This window comes from Oncorhynchus nerka, linkage group LG26, assembly GCF_034236695.1.
Source record: "Oncorhynchus nerka isolate Pitt River linkage group LG26, Oner_Uvic_2.0, whole genome shotgun sequence".
In the NCBI taxonomy this organism is placed as follows: Eukaryota; Metazoa; Chordata; class Actinopteri; order Salmoniformes; family Salmonidae; genus Oncorhynchus; species Oncorhynchus nerka.
The window spans coordinates 122,155-145,824 of record NC_088421.1 but is presented as its reverse complement, the minus strand read 5'-3'; the positions used below and the strand labels follow the sequence as shown (position 1 = coordinate 145,824).

Genomic DNA, 23,670 nt, shown 5'->3' with positions numbered 1-23,670 from the left:
AGCTTTCATAACTAATCCTATGGCCTACATGGATCAAGATTATGGAGCAGAGAGGGAAAGTAAAGTATTGTGTGTACACTTTATTGGGCCACTCCACTTAAATAAATGTAGCTAAAATAAAGGGATAATAATACTAGCTCTGGTAGAATAAAATATACATGTTTATTAGGATGAGAGAAAAGCGCTTTCCTTACAGTCATAAAATAGAGGAAGCATTTAAAGCAAATTCCAGTTTAATAGTATTGGAAATGTGTGCATGGAAACGATGGAAGCATAAGATTCCATAGACATAGGATGTTAGGCATCAGGACCACTGAGTAACCAAGCTTACTGTTAGGCAGCTTAATAATGTATATGTCACCAACAGATTTATCCTAGTTAGGTTTCCATTCAATTTTTCTGGCCACAGAAAGGACTTTGATTGCAACTCCATCTCTTACCCTGAGGATAAAGAAGAGGGACCCATTTACAGAGTTGTGTCTGAGACTTGTGTGCACCACACTGCTTTGAGTACACTTTCTTTATACATCAATAGCACCTTGCAACTCAATAGCAGATTGTAAAAAGCCAATATCACACTTGCATGTTTAGAGTAACACAATTATACTGTGTGAGACAGGTGGTACCTTTTAATCTCCACTTCTGTTGAGTCTATTTGTTTGGATGGGTGTCATCACTCTCGGTCTGGCTGCCATCCAGTGACAAAAAAATATGGAGAAAAGCATCTCCACCGCGAGGATCTCTACGCTGTCATAGCCCTGTACAATGCTGCTTGAACATGACTCTACAAGGCAGCACTGTAGAGAAGCTAAAAGCAACGAGCAAGGCGTATCACTTTCACTCTCAACACGACTTTAATAGATGCCACACTGACAGCTAATAATTTTTTCCCTACTCGACAGCGGCTGATACATTCGGTGGGATGTGTAGCATAATCCAATTTATTTAATAGATTCTTAATCACAATCTAAGATTGTGGAATAATGTAAGGACATTGGGTCATGGAGATGAAAGAAACCTAATAGCATGCCCGATCACGGTCTATTTCTCCCCCATCTGTAGGTTCGATCTTGGAGAGAAAAACAGCGAATAAAAATTCTAACAATGCATTGGCCATATCATTAGCCTATAGCATAACCTGTCCTATCAACAGTTTGTTGGTGGCGTTGCTATAGGCCTACGCATATGTTGATAACAGTTGATTATCTCAAGAGTGTGCGCCTTTGATTATTTCCTACAGGTTTGCAATACAATACATATGTAATCATGCTGTTTTATAGGCGCTGTTAATCCCACATTAAAAACGCATTATATTACCTAAGGGAGAAAAGGAGACATGACAATGACAAAATGGGCAGAAGCACAACGGACTTGGGAATGGCATGATGTTGATGCGCGCCCACTCTCAAAGCCTGGTTAAACATGTTACACGACATTCAATAACAAAAAACATTGAATGTCGTGTGTCCTTGTTCAGCATTTTCTGATGTGCCATAGTTGTCAATTGTTTCTCCGTCGGAGAAGCCTACTTGGTCCTGCCGCGATGCTGAGCGATGTTTCTCAATGGTTGGTTAATGCCTGGTTGAATATGACTGTTTATTGACGTCACCATATAGGCCACTGATTTTTCTTATCGTTTCCAGAGCCTCATTCCGATAACTGCAAAGTCCAATTGCCCACATTCAGCCAAAGGGAATGAAGATGCGCACATAGCCAATGAACACCAATCTGCATGACATGCTTTTCAGATCATTTAAATGAGTCCGCTAATAAATTGAAGCGTAGGGAAATGCCAACAACAAAGATACATGTTCATAAATGTATTTATTTGAAGTCCTTCAGCAGTTATTCCATAACCAGAGAGAAATCTTACATAATCAACAGACACACACACACACACAGTTGAAGTCGGAAGTTTACATACACCTTAGCCAAATACATTTAAACTCAGTTTTCACAATCCCTGACATTTAATCCTACTAAAAAATGTCCCCATTTTAGGTCAGTTAGCATCACAACTTTATTTTATGAATGTGAAATATCAGAATAAAAGTAGAGAAAATGATTTATTTCAGCTTTTATTTCTTTCATCACATACACTGAATTAGTATTTGGTAGCATTGCCTTTAAATTATTTAACTTGGGTCAAATGTTTCAGGTAGCCTTCCACAAGCTTCCCACAATAAGTTGGGTGAATTTTGGCCCATTACTCCTGACAGAGCTGGTGTAACTGAGTCAGGTTTGTAGGCCTCCTTCCTAGTACATGCTTCTATAGTTTTTCTGCCCACAAAATGTTTATGGAAATGAGGTCAGGGCTTTGCGATGGCCACTCCAATAACTTGACTTTGTTGTCCTTAAGTCATTTTGCCACAACTTTGGAAGTATGCTTGGGGTCATTGTCCATTTGGAAAACCCATTTGCGACCAAGCTTTAACTTCCTTACTGATGTCTTGAGATGTTGCTTCAATAGATCCACAACTTCCCTCCCTCATGATGCCATCTGCATTGTGAAGTGCACCAGTCCATCCTGCAGCAAAGCACCCCCACAACATGCTGCCGCCACTACCATGCTTCACGGTTGGGATGGTGTTCTTCGGCTTGCAAGCATCCCCCTTTTCCTCCAAACATAACAATGGTCATTATGGCCAAACAGTTCTATTTTTGTTTCATCAGACCAGAGCACATTTCTCCAAAAAGTATGATCTTTGTCCCCATGTACAGTTGCAAACCATAGTCTGGCTATTTTATGGCGGTTTTGGAGCAGTGGCTTCTTCCTTGCTGAGCGGCCTTTCAGTTTGTCGATATTGGACTCATTCTACTGTGGATATAGATACTTTAGTACCCGTTTCCTCCAGCATCTTCACAAAGTCCTTTTCTGTTCTTCTGGGATTGATTTGCACTTTCTGCACCAAAGTACGTTAATGTCTAGGAGACAGAACACATCTCCTTCCTGAGCGTTATGACAGCTGTGTTGTCCCATGGTGTTTATACTTGCATACTATTGTTTGTAGAGATGAACGTGGTACTTTCAGGCGTTTAGAAACTATTGGCTGATTTCTTTTGATTTTCCCATGATGTCAAGCAAAGAGGCACTGAGTTTGAAGGTAGGCCTTGAAATACATCCACAGGTAAACCTCCAATTGACTCAAATTATGTCAATTAGCCTATCAGAAGCTTCTAGAGCCATGACATACTTTTCTGGAATCTTCCAAGCTGTTTAAAAAAGGCAGTCAATTTAGTGTATGTAAACGTCTGGCCCACTGGAATTGTGATACAGTGAATTATAAGTGAAATGATCTGACAAAACAATTGTTTGAAAAATTACTTGTCATGCAAAGTAGATGTCCTAACCGACTTGCAAAAACGACAGTTTGTTAACAAGAAATTTGTGGGAGTGGTTGAAAAACTAGTTTTAATGACACCAACCAAAGTACAGTCGTGGACAAAAGTTTTGAGAACGACACAAATATTAATTTCCACAAAGTTTGCTGCTTCAGTGTCTTCAGATATTTTTGTCAGATGTTACTATGGAATACTGAAGTATAATTACAAGTATTTCATAAGTGTCAAATGCTTTTATTGACAATTACATGAAGTTGATGCAAGAGTCAATATTTGCAGTGTTGACCCTTGTTTTTCAAGACCTCTGCAATCTGCCCTGGAATGCTGTCAATTAACTTCTGGGCCACATCCTGACTGATGGCAGCCCATTCTTGCATAAGAAATGCTTGGAGTTTGTCCAAATTTGTGGGGTTTTGTTTGTCCACCCGCCTCTTGAGGATTGACCACAACTTCAATGGGATTAAGGTCTGGGGAGTTTCCTGGCCATGGACCCAAAATATCGATGTTTTGTTCCCCGGGCCACTTAGTTATTACTTTTGCCTTATAGCAAGTTGCTCCATCATACAGTTCGTCACCAAACTGTTCCTGGATTGTTGGGAGAAACTGCTCTCGGAGGATGTGTTTGTACCATTCTTTATGGCTGTGTTCTTAGGCAAAATTGTGAGCAACCCCACACATGAATGGTCTCAGGATGCTTTACTGTTGGCATGACACAGGACTGATGGTAGCGCTCACCTTGTCTTTTCCGGACAAGCTTTTTTCCAGATGCCCCAAACAATTGAAAAGGGGATTCATCAGAGAAAATGATTTTACCCCAGTCCTCAGCAGTCCAATTCCTGTACCGTTTGCAGAATATCATTCTATCCCTGATGTTTTTCCTGGAGAGAAGTGGCTTCTTTGCTGCCCTTCTTGACACCAGGCCATCCTACAAAAGTCTTTGCCTCACTGTGCGTGCAGATGCACTCACACCTGCCTGCTGCCATTCCTGAGCAAGCTCTGTGCTGGTGGTGCCCCGAACCCGCAGCTGAATCAACTTTAGGAGAAAGTCGAGGCGCTTGCTGGACTTCTTCGGTGCCCTGGAGCCTTCTTCACAACAATTGAACCGCTCTCCTTGAAGTTCTTGATGATCCGATAAATGGTTGATTTAGGTACAATCTTACTGGCAGCAATATCCTTGCCTATGAAGCCTTTTTGTGCAAAACAATGACGGCACGTGTTTCCTTGCAGGTAACCATGGTTGACCGAGGAAGAACAATGATTCCAAGCACCACCCTCCCTTTGAAGCTTCCAGTCTGTTATTCAAACTATCAGCATGACAGAGTGATCTCCAGCCTTGTCCTCGTCAACACTCACACCTGTGTTAACGAGAGAATCACTGACATGTCAGCTGGTCCTTTTGTGGCAGGGCTGAAATGCAGTGGAAATGTTTTTTGGGGGTTCAGTTCATTTGCATGGCAAAGAGGGACTTCACAATTCATCTGATCACTCTTCATAACATTCTGGAGTATATGCAAATTGCTATCATACAAACTGAGGCAGCAGACTGTGAAAATGAATGTGTCATTCGCAAAACTTTTGGCCACGGCTGTATATGTAAACTTCCACTGCATACACACACCCGACAATTCAGAAACAACTCCAGGCCACTTCTAAAGAAAGCTGAGTATGTATTCACCATTGGGGTATATGCTTACAGCAGTGTCCCTGCAACCTGCTGTATATTGGCCAGACGGTCTGTTACAAACACAGACATGAGCACAGAATTTTTTTTTAAAAGCAGTCGCTGAATGCAACAAGTATGTTCAGGAGGGTGACATTTTACAGAACTTTCAGACAGAAATTAATTTCATAGCACAGCTATGTCATAATGAATAGAAATCATGTCAGCTCTATTCATGACATTTTTAACTGCAATGTTGTGAATGTTTCACCTCACTGAATATACCCCAGGCTGGAGCAGAATTATCAAGCTGGAAGGGTCAAAGTTGGGACAATGGCTGAAGAAACCATCTTTAGTGGATAGTCAGAGCATTAATATTACGTATCATTTGTCCTCGTCTTAGTTTTTACACGGAACTGTCCACGGTAAAACAGAGTTGTATTATGTCACAAAAGGCTGAAACAAAAACGCCTACCTCCAGCCCACTATTATTTACACTGGTAAAGGAGGAGACGTTCGCTCGGACTGGGTGTTCAAACACCACTTCATCTTTGGAGCAAAAAACATACAAATCTGTCGTCTGCTGACAAGCCCGTTGAGACAGCAAACGACTGACAAGATCAGTCAGCTCACTCTAACATATAAAATCACAATTCTTAGAACATTAATTCAAAATGTCAATCAATGAACTGGTGAGATGCCAGCTTTGCAGTGTGCATAGGTACTCCCCTAAAAATATAAAGGGGAAAAAATATATACACTCTACATTACTTCAAACTTATACTCAAGAAAACTCTTCCATGCTGCTTTTGTTAAGTGTACTTGTATAATTATTTGCATTCATAAGGGAATTGTTGCAGCGAGAGTGTGGTTCTATGTAGATTCATAAGCTTTATGTATAACTGCTTAGTGATACTGGTCAGTTTGACGTTTCTGCGTGAAGTAAAACAATTCAGTAAAAAAATCATGTCTTTGAACTATTCAGAGTGAACAAAAGTCTATAAACGAAAACTATATTCAAAGGCAGTACATCCACTGCCTGAGAGTGACAACGCACTATGACCACGTCCAACTTCAAGACAGTTCTGAGAGCTCAGTCTTCACTGCCACACCTGGTATGCCTTGGGTCTTTGATATCTCCGTTTCCGGTCAAACCCTCATAACGGCATGGTTAAATCAACATAGAAAGGCATGGAAAAAATTAAATCACTGTGCCAGCACCTGTGTCTGGTGCTTATGTGATGCAGGACTATTCTACAGTAAGACTTCTTGATGAGTTGGTTGGAGAGGATGGGAGGGAGATTGGTGGCAGAGTGCAGAGGTCGGCTTGGCTCTTCTCCCGAGTTCCTCCTTGCTGTAGCACAACTTCCCCGCGTAGAGTCGTAGTGTTATAGAATCTCCAGGTCGACGTGCCGTACCTCTGGATTACGTTGCTGTTGAGGGACAACAAAACAGGACGCATTAAATCTTACAACTTATTTTTAGCATTGAATAAATGACAACCATCATCTTGTAAGATAATGTGATGTCATGAGTGATATTTCTGGCTCTGATCACTGTCATTGGACAGGGAAAAGCGCAACGCTCGCTCACTATTAAAAATAGTTTTAAAAGATTGACGTTTCCGCCTTCAATGGCCTTCTTCAGAAAGGGAATGGAAAAGTTCATATAGGGCATGGAAAATAATTAGGGGGGAAAAAAATCTTTAGCTGGTAGGTGCTCATGAGAGAGAGTGGTCGACCATACAGGTTAGTACTGAAGGTGTGATGTGGTCAATGTCTCCACCTAGTGATGAAATACAGAACTGAACCCAGTAAACAACAAATGTATTTATTTATTTTAATTTACCTTTATTTAACTAGGCAAGTCAGTTAAGAACAAATTCTTATTTTCAATGACAACCTAGGAACAGTGGGTTAACTGCCTGTTCAGGGGCAGAACGACAGATTTGAACCTTGTCGGCTCGGGGGTATGAATTTGCAACCTTCCGGTTCCTAGTCCAACGCTCTAACCCACTAGGCTACCCTGCCGCCCCATGGAAAAAATGGAAAACTAAAAGATCATTTTATCAACTACAGTAGGTGTAACTCATATTCAACCACTACTATATAACACGTTGAATGTTGTTGTTGAATGTTGTGTATTGAAAAATAAAATGGGGCTAAGCAAAACTAGGGCTAACAAACATCAAAAGCTTAGACCCAGGTCTAACTAGGGTTGCACATTTTGGGGAATATTCAGAGAGAATTAAACAGGAATTAACCAAAATACATACACATTAATACCCTATTAAATTGTAAATGATTTTTTGCATTGGATATATTTACCATAACATATGGAGACCGAAACATAAACCCTTTACCTTACCTTATAAGTAGACATAACTGCAAATGATTAAATCCTTCCAATAGAAATAAACTAGTTAAAATAGAACTTTAATTAAATGAGTTGACTCCTCACATGGGATGATTTCACTGAACAACAAAAGGGAATATTGAATGATCCCAAAGATCCATCGCATCTCCCCCCCAAAAATGAAGATACCCCGAACTTTTAAAACGGTAGTGTCACTTAGAAATGTCCTCGTTTTTGAAAGAAAGCACATTTTTTGTCCATTAAAATATCAAATTGATCAGAAATATTGTTAACTTTGAAAATGACTATTGTAGCTGGAAACGGCAGATACAGTCTCAATGTCAACAGTGAAGCGGCGACCCCGGGATGCTGGCCTTCTAAGCAGAGTTCCTCTGTCCAGTGTCAGTGTTCTCTTGCCCATCTTTAATTTTTATTAGCCAGTCTGAGATATGCCTTTTTCTTTGCAACTCTGCCTAGAAGGCCAGCATCCCAGAGTTACCTATTTAATGAAGCTGCCAGTTAAGAACTTGTGAGGTGTCTGTCTCAAACTAGACACTAATGTATTTGTCCTCAGCTTGGGGCAACAGTGAAGAGGGCAGGACATAGTGTTCTCTTACATGTGTAAGCAGAGTCTGAACATCAGACAGGATGGCATTGTCTCCCTCAATCCGTGCAATGCCTACTGCTATAGGTTTCAAGGCTGCTTACCACTCTCTCCCAAAATACATCATCCAGGAGGATCTTCTTAATGGGGCTGTCCATATCGGCAGACTGTGATATGGCCATTTCTTGGAGAGACTCCTTCCCCTCCAGGAGACTGTCAAACATGATGACAACACCACCCCAACGGGTGTTGCTGGGCGGCTTCAATGTGGTGCTCTTATTCTTCTCACTTTGCTTGGTGAGATAGGTTGCTGCTATAACTTGATGACCCTTCACATACCTAACCATTTCCTTGGCTCTTGTAGAGTGGATCCATTGTTTTCAGTGCCATGATGTCCTTGAGGAGCAGATTCAATGCATGAGCAGCACAGCCAATGGGTGTGATGTGAGGGTAGGACTCCTCCACTTTAGACCAAGCAGCCTTCATGTTCGCAGCATTGTCTGTCACCAACTTGATGACAAATACCTTCTGTGGTCCAAGGTCATTGATGACTGCCTTCAACTGGTCTGCAATATAGAGACCGGTGTGTCTGTTGTCCCTTGTAGAATACTGGTTGAGGGGTGGAGATGGGAGTTATTCCTTGCCATGAACATTCGACCACCCATCAGAGATGATTGCAATACAGTCAGCTATCTCTATGATTTGCTTGACCCTTCACATGAACCCTGTTGAACTCTGCATCCAGCAAATTAGTAGATAAATCATGTCTGGTTGGAGGGGTGTATGCTGGGCGAAGAACATTCAGAAATCTTTTCCAGTACACATTGCCTGTGAGCATCAGAGGTGAACCAGTTGCATACACAGTTCGAGCAAGACATTCATCAGCATTTCTCTGACTACGTTCCTCCATTGAGTCAAAACTTCCAGGAGGACCATGAGTAGTTGCTATCGATAAGGTGTCTGATTCATCATTTTCACCTCGAATAGAAGTAGAGGGACTTTTGTCAGATAATGCTTGTTGTGAGCGCTGAGGGAACTTTATGCACTTGGCCAGATGATTCTGCATCTTTGTTGCATTCTTCACATATGATTTGGCACAGTATTTTCAAATGTACACAGCTTTTCCTTCTACATTAGCTGCAGTGAAATGTCTCCACACATCAGATAGAGCCCGTGGCATTTTCCTGTAAAGATTAGAAGGGAAAAAAGGTTAAAAATACAATTCCGTGTACAGATAAATAGTTAAACAATTAGATTAAACAACTCCTTTGTAAGATAAATGCTAAAATGAAACGTAGGGAAACAGGTGAATTAACACTCAGATAGCAGGCTCAAGCAAGCTAAAACGCACATGGTAGCAAAAACTAACTAGTAGGAATTGTTAACAAGTTAGAAATGATTTGAACACACTTTGCTGTAGGCTACTATTTACTAGTTAACATAAAATCATGTCATAAAATATATTCACCCCACCCAGTATTCTAATCAAAACTCACCAGAAAGCATGTAGTCCTTGGCTCAGACAGTGTAGTAGTGTGGGCTCAATAGCATCTCCTTAGTGTGCAAGACCTTGAGAATCAGCTGTACATGTGATGGAAGAGTGCACTGCACATGTGATGGAAGAATGCACTGTGCATGCAGAGGGTTGCAATTCCATTGAATTGGGGATAGTTTAACTTCTTCGAGATAGGGGGCGCTCTTTTAATTTTGGGATAAAAAACGTTCCCGTTTTAAACAAGATATTTTGTCACGAAAAGATGCTCGACTATGCATATAATTGACAGATTTGGAAAGAAAACACTGACGTTTCCAAAACCGCAAAGATATTATCTGTGAGTGCCACAGAACTGATGCTACAGGCGAAACCAAGATGAAATTTCAAACAGGAAATGGCCCAGATTTTGAAGGCGCTGTGTTCCAATGTCTCCTTATATGGCTGTGAATGCGCCAGGAATGGGCCTGCCCTTTGTGTCGTTTCTCCAAGGTGTCTGCAGCATTGTGACGTATTTGTAGGCATATCATTGGAAGATTGACCAATAGAGACTACATTTACCAGGTGTCCGCCCGGTGTCCTGTGTCGAAATGATTGCGTAATCTTTAGGTCCATGCGCGCTCCATTTCTTCAGAAGAAAAAGTCAACTGCCACGATGGATTTATCGTCGATAGATATGTGAAAAACACCTTGAGGATTGATTCTAAACATCGGTTTGCCATGTTTGTCGATATTATGGAGTTAATTTGGAAAAAAGATTGCGTTTTAATGACTTAATTTTCGTTTTTTTTCTTACCCAAACATTAAGAAAACGGAGCGATTTGTCAACACAAATAACATTGCCTATCTAACTGAGAGTCTCATTGAAAACAAGGTAAATGATTTTATTTGAATGCTTGTCTGGTTTTTGTGGAAAATGTTGCCTGCTGAATGCTAACGCTAAATGCTAACGCTAAATGCTACGCTAGCTATCAATACTGTTACACAAATGCTTGTTTTGCTATGGTTGAGAAGCATATTTTGAAAATCTGAGATGAGTGTTGTTAACAAAAATCTAAGCTTGAGAGCTAGCATATTGATTTCATTTCATTTGCGATTTTCATGAATAGTTAACGTTGCGTTATGGTGATGAGCTTGAGGCTGTATTCACGATCCTGGATCCGGGATGGCTCGTCGCAACAGGTTAACCAAAATATGACACGATTTTCTCTTAGTGAACATGGCCTTATTTCTAGTACAGCATGTTGGATGACTGTCATTCAAATTCCATTCACCTCATTCAAGGTAACATCAATAGGTTTAGGTTACTACATGATACTCAAATTTCCCTTTACCCATCATGAGGTTGCTACAACCTAGCCTATGAATGTACAGTTGAAGTCGGAAAATCTAAAGAAATCAGCCAAGACATCAGAAAAAAAATGGTAGACCTCCACAAGTCTGATTCATCCCTGGGAGAATTTCCAAACGCCTGAAGGTACCACATTCATCTATACAAACAATAGTACGCAAGTATAAACACCATGGGACAACGCAGCGGTCATACACCTCAGGAAGGAGACGCGTTCCGTCTCCTAGAGATGAACAGACTTTGGTGCGAAAAGTGCAAATCAATCCCAGAACAGCAGCAAAGGACCTTGTGAAGGTACAGGTACAAAAGTATCTATATCCACAGTAAAACGAGTCCTATACAAACATAACCTGAAAGGCCGTTCAGCAAGGAAGAAGCCACTGCTTCGGTTTTCAACTGCACATGGGGACAAAGATCGTACTTTTTGGAGAAATGTCCTCTGGTCTGATGAAACAAAAATAGAACTGTTTGGCCATAATGGCCATCGTTATGTTTGGAGGAAAAAGGGGGATGCTTGCAAGCCGAAGAACGCCATCCCAACCGTGAAGCACGGGGGTGGCAGCATCATGTTGTGGGGGTGCTTTGCTGCATGAGGGGCTGGTGCACTTCACAAAATAAATGGCATCATGAGAAAGGAAAATTATGTGGATATATTGAAGCAAAGACATCAGTTAAAGTTAAAGCTTGGTCGCAAATGAGTCTTCCAAATGGACAATGACCCCAAGCATACTTCCAAAGTCAAGGTATTGGTATGGCCATCAGAAAGCCCTGACCTCAGTCCCATAGAAAATTTGTGGGCAGAACTGAAAAAGCGTGTGAGAGCAAGGAGGCCTACAAACCTGACTCAGTTACACCAGCTCTGTCAGGAGGAATGGGCCAAAATTCATCCAACTTATTGTGGGAAGCTCATGGAAGGCTACCCGAAACGTTTGACCTAAGTTAAACAATTTATAAGGCCATGCTACCAAATACTAATTGAGTGCATGTAAACTGCTGACCCATGGGGGATGTGATGAAATAAATCACTCTATTATTCTGACATTTCACATTCAGTTAGGTGGTCCTAACTGACAAGGAATTTTTACTAGGATTAAATGTCAGGAATTGTGAAAAACTGAGTTTAAATGTATTTGGCTGAGCTGTATGTAAACTTCCGACTTCAACTATGTTTACAAAGTAGGTGCACACAGGTCGAGAGAAAATTTGAGATGACAGTGACACATTCAATACCGCCTTGCACACACTTGCCTTCATCTAGTTTATCTAGGGTGTAATCTTTCGTCCAACAGTTGCAAACGAGAGTTTCTATTGGACAAATTCAGGTATTCTTTTTTTATCCCCGTTTCGATTGCGTCGGTTTAAGAAATGTTTTTCAACAGTCAGCAGAATGAGTACACCCCTGATCACGCATAAACACAGTTCACTTTTATAGCAGCCACGTTGTATTCATTCTAGCCTCTATGCACACTCCGCCTCACCCCATTTCCCTTTGTTTGTGGACTTCAATGAACAACACAGCTGTATGTGACTAGGCAAAAAATAATAAAAACGAAGTAAACCAGGGAGGAAAAAAAAATGTGCGCGCTAGCTAGCAAGCTGTAGCTTTCAGTACGAGATTCATTAATTCTCTGATCCTTTGATTGGATGGACAACATGTCAGTTCCTGCTGCAAGAGATCAGATAGGTTGGAGGACGTCCTCTGGAAGGTGTCATAATTACTGTGTAAGTCTATGGAAGGGGTTGAGAACCAAGAACCAAAAGCCAACGTACCAAGAGGACGGAAGCCTGCTGTCCTCCGGCTACACCATGGTGCTACCCTACAGAGTGCTGTGGAGGCTACTGTAGTCCATTGCAAAACAGTGTGTTTTAATCAATTATTTGGTGACGTAAATATATTTAGTATAGTTTTATCTAAAAAGGATAACTTTTTTAATGTCTTACAATTTCTATGAAATTCACTGAAGATAGTCTTCTCCTTCCTCCTCTGAGGAGGCTCCACTGGTGTACTAGCATTAAGTAAATTCTCACTTGTAGTTGCCAGGGGGAATATGCAGGAGGATGGTCTTGTTGGCTGATGTCAGATCAGACAACACGGTCTTCAATGTTTTCAGCTCTATGGTAGGAAGCTGCTGGAATGTATTACCTAGAGCTGTGTCTGAGCGTAGAATATGCCAATGTTTTTTTGATGATGTCCAGTAGTTCTGGACTTTGTGGGGTGTAGGTAGTGAGTGGCCTGTTGGATACGAGGTCTGGCTCTAGGGCTTTTGTGCTTGCTTAGTAGTTGTGTTCTAGGAACATCCATGAGTTTACTTTTAGCTTGATTTAACCTTGTCTGACTGTGGTCCTTTGCTCTAAATCTTTCCAGGAGTTAATCCTTTCTTCTGTGGAATGCACTTCAACAGATCACTAACTAAGAATTAATACAAGCTATGTGTATGGTGTTGAAATGTAACATGTGGTGGTGGAGCAAGTCCAGACATGCATTCCAATGACCTAACATGAAGTGTGCACTCCCTTCGTGGATTGGTTCTTCAAGCATTGAATTGATTTAAGCATGTGCTCAAGGGAGTTCCCATCCTATTTCTTACACCAATCCAGTACTTTTAAAAACTCATGAGGGGTTTGAACGAGTGCACACTTTGGGGAGAAGGGTACATAGAGAACGGGAGTGCAGCTCCACTCTACCTTGAGTTCTTTCTCCAGGCGGTCCACCTCAGCCCCCAGGGTGTCGATGATGTTCTCACCGTGCTTCAGCATGAAGTTCTCCAGCTCATCAGTGGTCTTCACCTGCTGGATGTCCTACAAGCCACAACACACACACACACACACACACACAGGTAGCTGCCAAAATAATGGGTACACTTGAGTAAATGAAGTATATTGAAAGCAGGTGTCGTCCTGGTTTAGCCGTCATTGTAAATAAGAATTGGTTCTTTTAACTGACTTGCCTAGTTAAGGTCACACACAAAAAATATATATTTTTTTTTGTTGGCATTTACGCATGTCCCCATTACCATGATGGATTCTGATCAGGTATCCTATTGAAATATTGAATGCTTAGGATTAGTGGATCTCCACCAGAAGTTAAAATGGTTATCTGTATGAGGAAGGTATAGTGTGTGCAATTAAGCTTGGAATGTTTTGAGTGCAGGGAAAACGATCACGTAGCAGCCATTGAAAGGGGAGAGAGCCGTGGATTAGTGGAGGTTGAGGTCAGGTCATGTTAAGAGAGAAAGAAAGGTTTGTGGCCTTATCACTTAGTTTCCTGCCTAGCAGTAAAGATAAAATGTTTGTTCAGATGTGAGGAGGAGACTCAGCCTAGGAGAAATAGTTAAATATCAGTGCTTGTTTCAAATACATAATAATAATATGTGTTGATCCACTGGGAAGAATGAACTTGGTTTGCGCTTTCATAGTGTCCGTTGAGTTTTTTTCTTTGAGAATTAGAACCTAAACAATGAGTAAAACATAATTAAAACGTATTTCTTTCACTTACTTGCTGTGCTGTTTTGTTGTTCAGTCATTTCATTCTCAACCAGGATTTCATCATACATGTCAAGCAGTTTAGTTTCAGCTGTCTGTCTGTGGCCCTTCTTCCTCGGTGCGCACTGTCCGTTTCCATCTTGTCCAGCTGTGTATGTAACGTTTCACGTAAACACAGTTTGTCTGCATCGACGTAGCGGTCCTTGTACCTAGCGTCGAGCATGGTGGTGACACAGTAGAGGCTCAGAGAGAATGCCCCCGAATCACTTGTTCACAGCCTTGAGTACTTTAGTAAATTAACCCCACGGTTTGTGTCGGCAGTTTTGTTGAGCAGGCGTTTCAATGCCATGACAGAGGGTATCAAGTCTGCTGCAGACGCAGTTGATTTGCTTTTTTCTCGAGTCAGCTGTTCGAATGGCACTAGGAGTGTGTTCATGTTTCCAAGGTCCAAACGTTCTCAAACGCCATTGAAATGGCAGCAGCGGTATGAGAACCAGCACATTCTTGAGCATGCAATTCCTCAGTACGAAATCCTCGTCGACCCACTTGACGACGACGTCAGACTCAGCATGATCATGGGGCTGACGTCGCTGGTCCAAACGTCAGTGACACCCACAGCAAGTAGCTCATAGATGTGCATTTCAACAATACTGGGCAACTCCGGCAGGGCAACATCTGAAAAATAGTGTGTACCGGGGCTTGACCAGTTGGCGGAAACCAACACCATCCACAACAGGGAACGGTTGATTGTCAAGGGCAATGAATTCCATTATCTTGGGTATAATGGATTTCGCCTTTGAGTTGTCTCGCTGAAATTTTCTTACTCTTTCAAATGACTGCTCGGCTTAAACTTGTTAAGTTGTTGGAAGTGGAAGTGCGCTTAGTATTTTTCTGCTTTTGTTCTGTGTAACGCTGTGTTTTTCATAGTGTCATTACCTCATAAGTATGCACATCAGCGTTAAACTAGACATCGGGGCGCTGCAGATGTTGGCATTTTTAGCTAATATAGTCAGATTCTGATATCCTCCCCTCCGATATATTGTGCATCCCTAGTCTCGAGGTATTGCTCACCTGAGGTAGAGTACCTTATGATAAGATGTAGACCACACTATATACCAACATAGTTCGCATCTATATTATTCGCAGCCGTCTATTTTCCACCACAAACCGATGCTGGCACTAAGACCGCACTCAACCAGCTATATAACACCATAAGCAAACAAGAAAATGGTCATCCAGGAGCAGAACTCCTAGTGACTGGTGACTGTAATGCAGGCCATCTTGAATCCGTTTTACCTCATTTCTACCAGCATGTACATGTGCAACCAGAGGGATGGGGGAGAAAAAGAAAAAAGCCTACCTTTACTGCAAAGACCACAGACTTGTCCAGTTAAATAAAAAGGTTAAAAAAAACTAAAGAAAGAAACGTGACACATACAAAGTTCTCCCTCCATTTGTCAAATCTGACCATAATTCTATCCTCCCGATTCCTGCTTACAAGCAAAGACTAAGTACCAGTGACTAGCTCAATACGGAAGTGGTCAGATGACGCGGATGCTACACTACAGGACTGTCTTGCTAGCACAGACTCGAATATGTTCCGGGATTCATCCAATGGCATTGAAAAGTATACCATCTCAGTCGTCGGGTTCGTTAATAAGTGCGTCAACGACGTTGTCCCCAGAGGCCGTACATCCATATCCCAACCAGAAGCCATGGATTACAGGCAACATCCGCATCGAGTTAAAGACTAGAGCTGCCGCTTTCAAGGAGCGGGACACTAATCTGGACGCATAAGAAATCCTGCTAAGCCCTCAGAAGAACCATCAAACAGGCAAAGCATCAACACAGGATTAAGATTGAATCCTCCTACACCATCGGACGCTCGTCGGATGTGGCAGGGCTTTAAAAATATTACGGACTATAAAGGGAAACACAGCCGCGATCTGCCCAGTGACACGAGCCTACCAGAGGAGCTCAATGCCTTTTATGCACACTTCGAGGCAAGCAACACTGAAGCATGTATGAGAGCCACAGCTGTTCTGGATGACTGTGTGATAACGTTCGCCGATGTGAGCAAGACCTCTAAAACAGGCTAACATTCACAAATTACTAGGACGTGTACTCAAAGCATGCACGGACTAACTGGCAAGTGTCTTCACTGACATTTCAACCTCTTCCTGACGGAGTCTGTAATACCGACATGTTTCAAGCAGACCGCCATAGTCCCTGTGCCCAAGGAAGCAAAGGTAAACTGCCTAAATGACTACCGCCCTGTCGTACTCAAGTCGGTAGCCATGAAGTGCTTTGAAAAGCTTGCCATGGCTCACATCAACAGCATCATCCCAGATACCCTAAACTCACTCCAATTTGCATACCACCCCAACAGATCCACAGGTGACGCAATCTCAATTGCACTCCACACCGCCCTTTCCCACCTGGGGAAAAGGAACACACCGATATGAGAATGCTGTTGACTATACCTCAGAGTTCAACACCATAGAACCTAGCAACCTAACAAAGCTAAGGACCCTGGTAATAAACACCTCCCTCTGCAACTGGATCCTGGACTTTCTGACAGGCCGCTCCTAGGTGGTAAGGGTTGGCAACAACACGTCTGCCACGCTGATCCTCAACACTGGGTCCCCTCAGGGGTGTGTGCTTGGTCCCCTACTGTACTCCATGTTCACCCACGACTGCGTGGCCAAACACGACTCCAACACCATCATTAAGTTTGCTGATGACCGACAACGATGAGACAACCTATAGGGAGGTCAGAGACCTGGCATTGTGGTGCCAGGACAACAACCTCTCCCTCCAATGTGAGCAAAACAAAAGGAGCTGATCGTGGACTAAAGGAAAAAGATGGCCGAAACAGGCCCCCATTAACATCGACGGGCCTGAAGTGGAGCAGGTCGAGAGTTTCAAGTTCCTTGGTGTCCACATCACCAACAAACTATCATGGTCCAAACACACCAATACAGTCATGAAGAGGGCACGACAACATATGTTCCCCCTCAGAAGACAGAAAAGATTTGGCATGAGTCAGCAGATCCTCAAAAGGTTCTACAGCTGCACCATCGAGAGCATCCTGACCAGTTGCATCACCGCCTGGTATGGCAACTGCTCGGCATCTGACCTAAAAGCGCTACAGGACGGTAGTGCGTAAGTAAGTCCCAGTACATCACTGGGGCCAAGCGTCCTGTTAACCTGGGGAAGGTTAACCTGTTCCCCTGCACATTGACTCAGTACCCCCCCTGTATACAGCCTCATTATTGTTATTTTATTGTGTTACTTTAGTTTATTTGGTAAATATTTTCTTAACTCTTCTTGAACTGCACTGTTGGTTAACCTGTTGGTACTAGGGGGCAGTATTTTCATTTTTGGAAAAATAACGTTCCCAAATTAAAACGGGATATTTTGTCAGGACAAGATGCAAGAATAAGCATATAATTGACAGCTTGGGATAGAAAATTCTAAAGTTCCCAAAACTGTAAAAATATTGTCTGTGAGTATAACAGAACTGATGTTACAGGCGAAAGCCTGAGAAAAATCCAATCCGGAAGTGACTCATCTTTTGAAAGCCATGCGTTCCGATGCGTCCCTATTGAGCTGTGAATGCCCTATCAACCAGATTAAGGTGTCTACAGCATTGTGACGTAGTTTTACGCATTTATGTTGAAGAATTACCCATAGGCGGCTTCATTGCGCAAGTGGTCACCTGATGCTCCCAGAGAAATTCGAGTAAAATAGAGGTAGCCATTATTCCAATCGCTTCTACTGAGAAACCAATTGTCCCGTTTGATATATTATCGAATAGATATTTGAAAAACACCTTGAGGATTAATTATAAACAACGTTTGCCATGTTTCTGTTGATATTATGGAGCTAATTTGGAATATTTTTCGGTGTTGTTGTGACTGCAATTTCCGGTCGATTTCTCAGCCAAACGTGAAGAACATACGGAGCTATTTCGCCTACAAAAATAATATTTTGGGGAAAAAAATGAACTTTGGCTATCTACCTGGGAGTCTCTTGGGTGAAAACATCTGAAGTTCATCAAAGGTAAACGATTTAATTTGATTGCTTTTCTGATTTTCGTGACAAGGTTGCCTGCTGCTAGCAAGGCATAATGCTATGCTAGGCTATAGATAAACTTACACAAATGCTTGTCTAGCTTTGGCTGTAAAGCATATTTTGAAAATCTGAGATGACAGGGTGATTAAAGGCTAAGCTGTGTTCCAATATATTTCACTTGTGATTTTCATGAATAGGAAGATTTATGTCCGTTGCATTATGCTAATTAGTGTCAGATGACAACGGTCCCGTTCACGGGATGGGGTGTCACTAGAGGTTAAGGGCTTGTAAGTAAGCATTTCACAGTAATTTCTACACCTGTTGTATTCGGCACGTGACAAATAAAGTTTGATTTGACGACAATATTAAAATCGGTTTGAAATAAAAGTATTTCCCCAGCACCATCCCTCAGATGTATGGGTTACTGTTAGGGTGAAAAACAAATCCCAGACTGAAGCTTTAAACGATCGTACAATGGCTATCAGTGCAGATGATTACTAGGGATGTCCAACTCTCCAAACCAGAAAGACAAAAAGTACTAAATAAACTATGGTGAGAAACACTCTTGATTAAAACACTTCTTACATTACATTAGCCTTACGTTGAGGATCTGTTCGATGTCCTGCTTCTCCAGGTAGGAGCGGGTCACCACCCTCCCGTCAAAGTCCACCTCAGCCTTGAAGCGCACTTTACTCAGCCCCAAGTCTGTGGCCTTCACGTCGTGGATCGCCCTTGTCAAAGCAAAAAACAAAGAGTTAGAGGTTTAAATGTCCTTTATATATATTAGAGTATATATATATATACACTCTAATATATATATATATATATACACTCTAATATATATATATATTAGAGTATATATATATATATATTCTAATATATATATATATATATTAGAGTATATATATATTCTAATATATATATATATATATATATATATTAGAGTATATATATATATATATATATATATATATATATTAGACCGCCAAACCGGTCATAATGGAGGATGTTGCAGGCAGCAGAACGTTCTCCACGGCATCTCCAGACTGTCACGTCTGTCACATGTGCTCAGTGTGAACCTGCTTTCATCTGTGAAGAGCACAGGGCGCCAGTGGCGAATTTACCAATCTTGGTGTTCTCTGGCAATTGAAAACCGTCCTGCACGGTGTTGGGCTGTAAGCACAACCCCCACCTGTGGACGTCAGGCCCTCATACCACCCTCGTGGAGTGTTTCTGACCGTTTGAGCAGACACATGCTGCTGGAGGTCATTTTGCAGGGCTCTGGCAGTGCTCCTCCTGCTCTACCTTGCACAAAGGCGGAGTTAGCGGTCCTGCTGCTGGGTTGTTGCCCTCCTACGGCCTCCTCCACGTCTCCTGATGTACTGCCCTGTCTCCTGGTAGCGCCTCCATGCTCTGGACACTACGCTGACAGACACAGCAAACCTTTTTGCCACAGCTCGCATTGATGTGCCATCCTGGATGAGCTGCACTACCTGAGCTACTTGTGTGGGTTGTAGACTCCGTCTCATGCTACCACTAGAGTGAAAGCACCGCCAGAATTCAAAAGTGACCAAAACATCAGCCAGGAAGCATAGGAACTGAGAAGTGGTCTGTGGTCCCCACCTGCAGAACCACTCCTTTATTGGGGGTGTCTTGCTTAATTGCCTATAATTTCCACCTGTTGTCTATTCCATTTGCACAACAGCATGTGAAATGTATTGTCAATCAGTGTTGCTTCCTAAGTGGACAGTTTGATTTCACAAGAAGTGTGATTGACCTGGAGTTACATTGTGTTGTTTATTTTTTTGAGCAGTGTATTTAGGAAATACACTACATGACCAAAAGTATGTGGACACCCACTTGTCTAACATTTCATTCTAAAATCATGGGCATTAATATGGAATCGGTCGCACTTTGCTGCAAAAACAGCCTCCACTCTTTTGGGAAGGCTTTCCACTAGACATTGGAACATTGCTGCAGGGACTTGCTCTTGTGGCTGAATGGAAGCATTAGTGAGGTCGAGCACCGATGTTGGGCCTGGCTCGCAGTCAGCGTTTCAGTTCATCCCAAAGGTGTTTGATGGGGTTGAGGTCAGGGCTCTGTGCAGGCCAGTCAAGTTCTTTCACACCGATCTCAACAAACCATTTCTGTATGGACCTCTTTTTGCACTGGGGAATTGTCATGCTGAAACAGGAAAGGACCGTCCCCAAACTGTTGAAAGCACAGAATCGTCCAGAATGTCATGGCATAATGTAGCTAGGGTTGCAAAGGGTCGGAAACTTTACGGTACATTTTTGGAAAATTTCCACGGGAAGTTAAGCCCGGGAATTTGGGGGATTTTGCATAAATTCAACAAAATAGTTTGCTTATAACAGTGAACCTTTTTTTGTGGGATACACAAGGCAATTCTAGGTCTTGTGGAATGTTTTGGTTAAACTATCCCCAATTCAATGGAATTGCAACCCTCTGCATGCACAGTGCATTCTTCCATCACATGAACAGCTGATTCTCAAGAACCTGCACACACACTAATGAGATGCTATTGAACCCACACTACTACACTGTCTGAGCCAAGTACTACATGCTTTCTGGTAAGTTTTGACTACAATACTGGGTGGGGTGAAAATAATTGTGTGACATACATAATGTTAACGAGTAAATAGTAGCCTATAGCAAAGTGTGTTCAAATCATTTCTAACTTGTTAACAATTCCTACTAGTTAGTGTTTGCTACCATGTGCGTTTTAGCTTGCTTGAGCCTGCTAACTGAGTTAAAATGAAACCTATTGGTAAGCTGGTGAATTAAAACATCTTACAAAAGGAGTTGTTTAAACAAACTGCTTAACTATGTATCTGTTTATGGAACTGTATTTGATATTTTATACAATAAAAAAAAAAACATCTTTACAGGAAAATGCCACGGGCACTATCTGATGTGTGGAGACATTTCACTGCAGCTAATGTAGAAGGAAAAGCTGTATACATTTGAAAATACTGTGCCAAATCATATGTGAAGAATGCAACAAAGATGCAGAATCATCTGGCCAAGTGCATAAAGTTCCCTCAGCGCTCACAACAAGCATTATCTGACAAAAGTCCCTCTACTTCTATTCGAGGTGAAAATGATGAATAAGACACCTTATCGATAGCAACTACTCATGGTCCTCCTGGAAGTTTTGACTCAATGGAGGAATTTAGTCCAAGAAATGCTGATGAATGTCTTGCTCGAGCTGTGTATGCAACTGGTTCACCTCTGATGCTCACAGGCAAGGTGTATTGGAAGAGATTTATGCAAGTTCTTCACCCAGCATACACCCTCCAACCAGACATGATTGATTTACTCATTTTGCTGGATGCAGAGTTCAACTGAAGGTCAAGCAAGTCATAGAGAAAGCAGAATATTGCAATCATCTCTGACGGGTGGTCGACTATCCGTGGGCAAGGAATAATTAACTACATCATCTCCACCCCTCAACCAGTATTCTACAAGAGCACGGACACAAGGGACAACAGACACACCGGTCTCTACATTGCAGATGAGCTGAAGGCAGTCGTCAATGACTTTGGACCACAGAAGGTATTTGCACTGGTGACAGACAATGCTACGAACATGAAGGCTGCTTGGTCTAAAGTGGAGGAGTCCTACCGTCACATCACACCCATTGGCTGTGCTGCTCATGCATTGAATCTGCTCCTCAAGGACATCATGGCACTGAAAACAATGGATCCACTCTACAAGAGAGCCAAGGAAATGGTTAGGTATGTGAAGTGTCATTAAGCTATAGCCGCAATCTACCTCATCAAGCAAAGTGAGAAGAAAAATAGCACCACGTTGAAGCCGCCCAGCAACACCCGTTGGGGTGGTGTTGTCATCATGTTTGACAGTCTCCTGGAGGGGAAGAAGTCTCTCCAAGAAATGGCCATATCACAGTCTGCCGATGTGGACAGCCCCATCAAGAGGATCCTCCTGGATGATGTATTTTGGGAGAGAGTGGTAAGCAGCCTGAAACCTATAGCAGTAGCCAAGTACGCTGACAAGAGCATTCTGTCTGGTGCAGAGATCAACAAGGCCTAATTTCAGCACTACAGTGTCTCACCACCTTGGTCTGGATGAGGGCAAGGTTCTTGGCAGTCTGGCGAAGTACACTTCCAAGCAAGGGCTTTGGGATGGAGATGCAATATGGCAGTCGTGCCAACATCTCATCAGCCACTTGGTGGAAAGGACTTTTTGCATCTGAGGCTCTTTCCCCTGTTGCCTCCATCCTCCAAATCCCACCAACATCAGCCGCCTAAGAGAGCAACTGGTCCTTGTTTGGGAACATACACACCAAAGCACGCAACAGGCTGACCAATACAAGGATTGAAAGATTGTTGGCAAATTTGAGGCTTTTTGAGCCTGACAAAAAGCCATCCTCAACAAGGTTGGAAAGTGACAGTGAAGATGATCAGACCCTGAGGCCTCAAGGAGGTGGACAATGAGGAGGTCCAGGGAGAAGACATGGAAGCCTGAGAGGAAGACATCTACATCTTTAGTTTCCAGACTATCATTTTACAGATGTGGAAAATGTTTTTGGGATATGCAATGGATCATTGGGGATTATTCAATATTCCCTTTTGTTGTTCAGTGAAATCCCATGTGAAGTCAACTCATTTAATTAAAGTTAAATTCATAACTATATTTTTTATTTCTATTGGAAGAATTTAATCATTTGCAATTATGTCTACTTATGATAAGGTAAAAGGTTTGTTTGTCTCCATATGATAAATATATTCAATGCAAAAAAAACATCCACATTTAAATGGTATTAATTGCATACATTCCTTTGAATTCCCACGGAAAGTCTCCACCTCTGAATATTCCCCAAAATGTGCAACCCTAAATGTAGCGTTAAGATCTCCCTTCACTGGAAGTAAGGGGCCTAACCCGAACCATGTAAAACAGCCCCAAAACATTATTCCTCCACCAAACGTTACAGTTGGCACTATGCATTGGGGCAGGTAGCGTTTTTCCTGGCATCCGCCAAACCAAGACTTGTCCGTCAGACTGCCAGATGGTGAAAACATCAGGCCTACAAACCTGACTCAGTTACACCAGCTCTGTCAGGAGGAATGAGCCAAAATTCACCCAACTTATTGTGGGAAGCTTGTGGAAGGCTACACAAAACGTTTGACCCAAGTTAAACATTTTAAAGGCAATGCTACCAAATACTAATTGAGCGTATGTAAACTTCTGACCCACTGGGAATGTGATGAAAGAAATAAAAGCTGAAATAAAATCACTCTACTATTATTCTGACATTTCACATT

At 42.1% G+C, this 23,670-nt stretch overlaps 1 protein-coding gene and 1 long non-coding RNA gene across 2 annotated transcripts in view; both read right to left on the bottom strand.

Annotated features, from left to right (window-relative positions):
- Window positions 1-1,807: 1,807 nt before the first annotated feature.
- LOC135564982 (uncharacterized) lies at window positions 1,808-13,480 on the bottom strand. Its single transcript, XR_010461303.1, has 2 exons — window positions 8,066-13,480; window positions 1,808-6,435 (listed from the first exon to the last, which is right to left on the bottom strand). It is a non-coding gene; the product is annotated as an uncharacterized LOC135564982 (long non-coding RNA).
- A 34-nt stretch (window positions 13,481-13,514) lies between these two features.
- LOC115121711 (proton-coupled zinc antiporter SLC30A9, mitochondrial-like) overlaps window positions 13,515-23,670 on the bottom strand; it is a 30,523-nt gene continuing 20,367 nt past the window's right edge. Inside the window, exons 14-15 of the mRNA XM_065011066.1 lie at window positions 18,950-19,095; window positions 13,515-13,603 (exon numbers count right to left, since the gene is read on the bottom strand). Coding sequence (XP_064867138.1) covers window positions 19,079-19,095 — 17 coding nt within the window. The 3' untranslated portion in view covers window positions 13,515-13,603; window positions 18,950-19,078. The remainder of the gene's footprint in view (window positions 13,604-18,949; window positions 19,096-23,670) is intronic.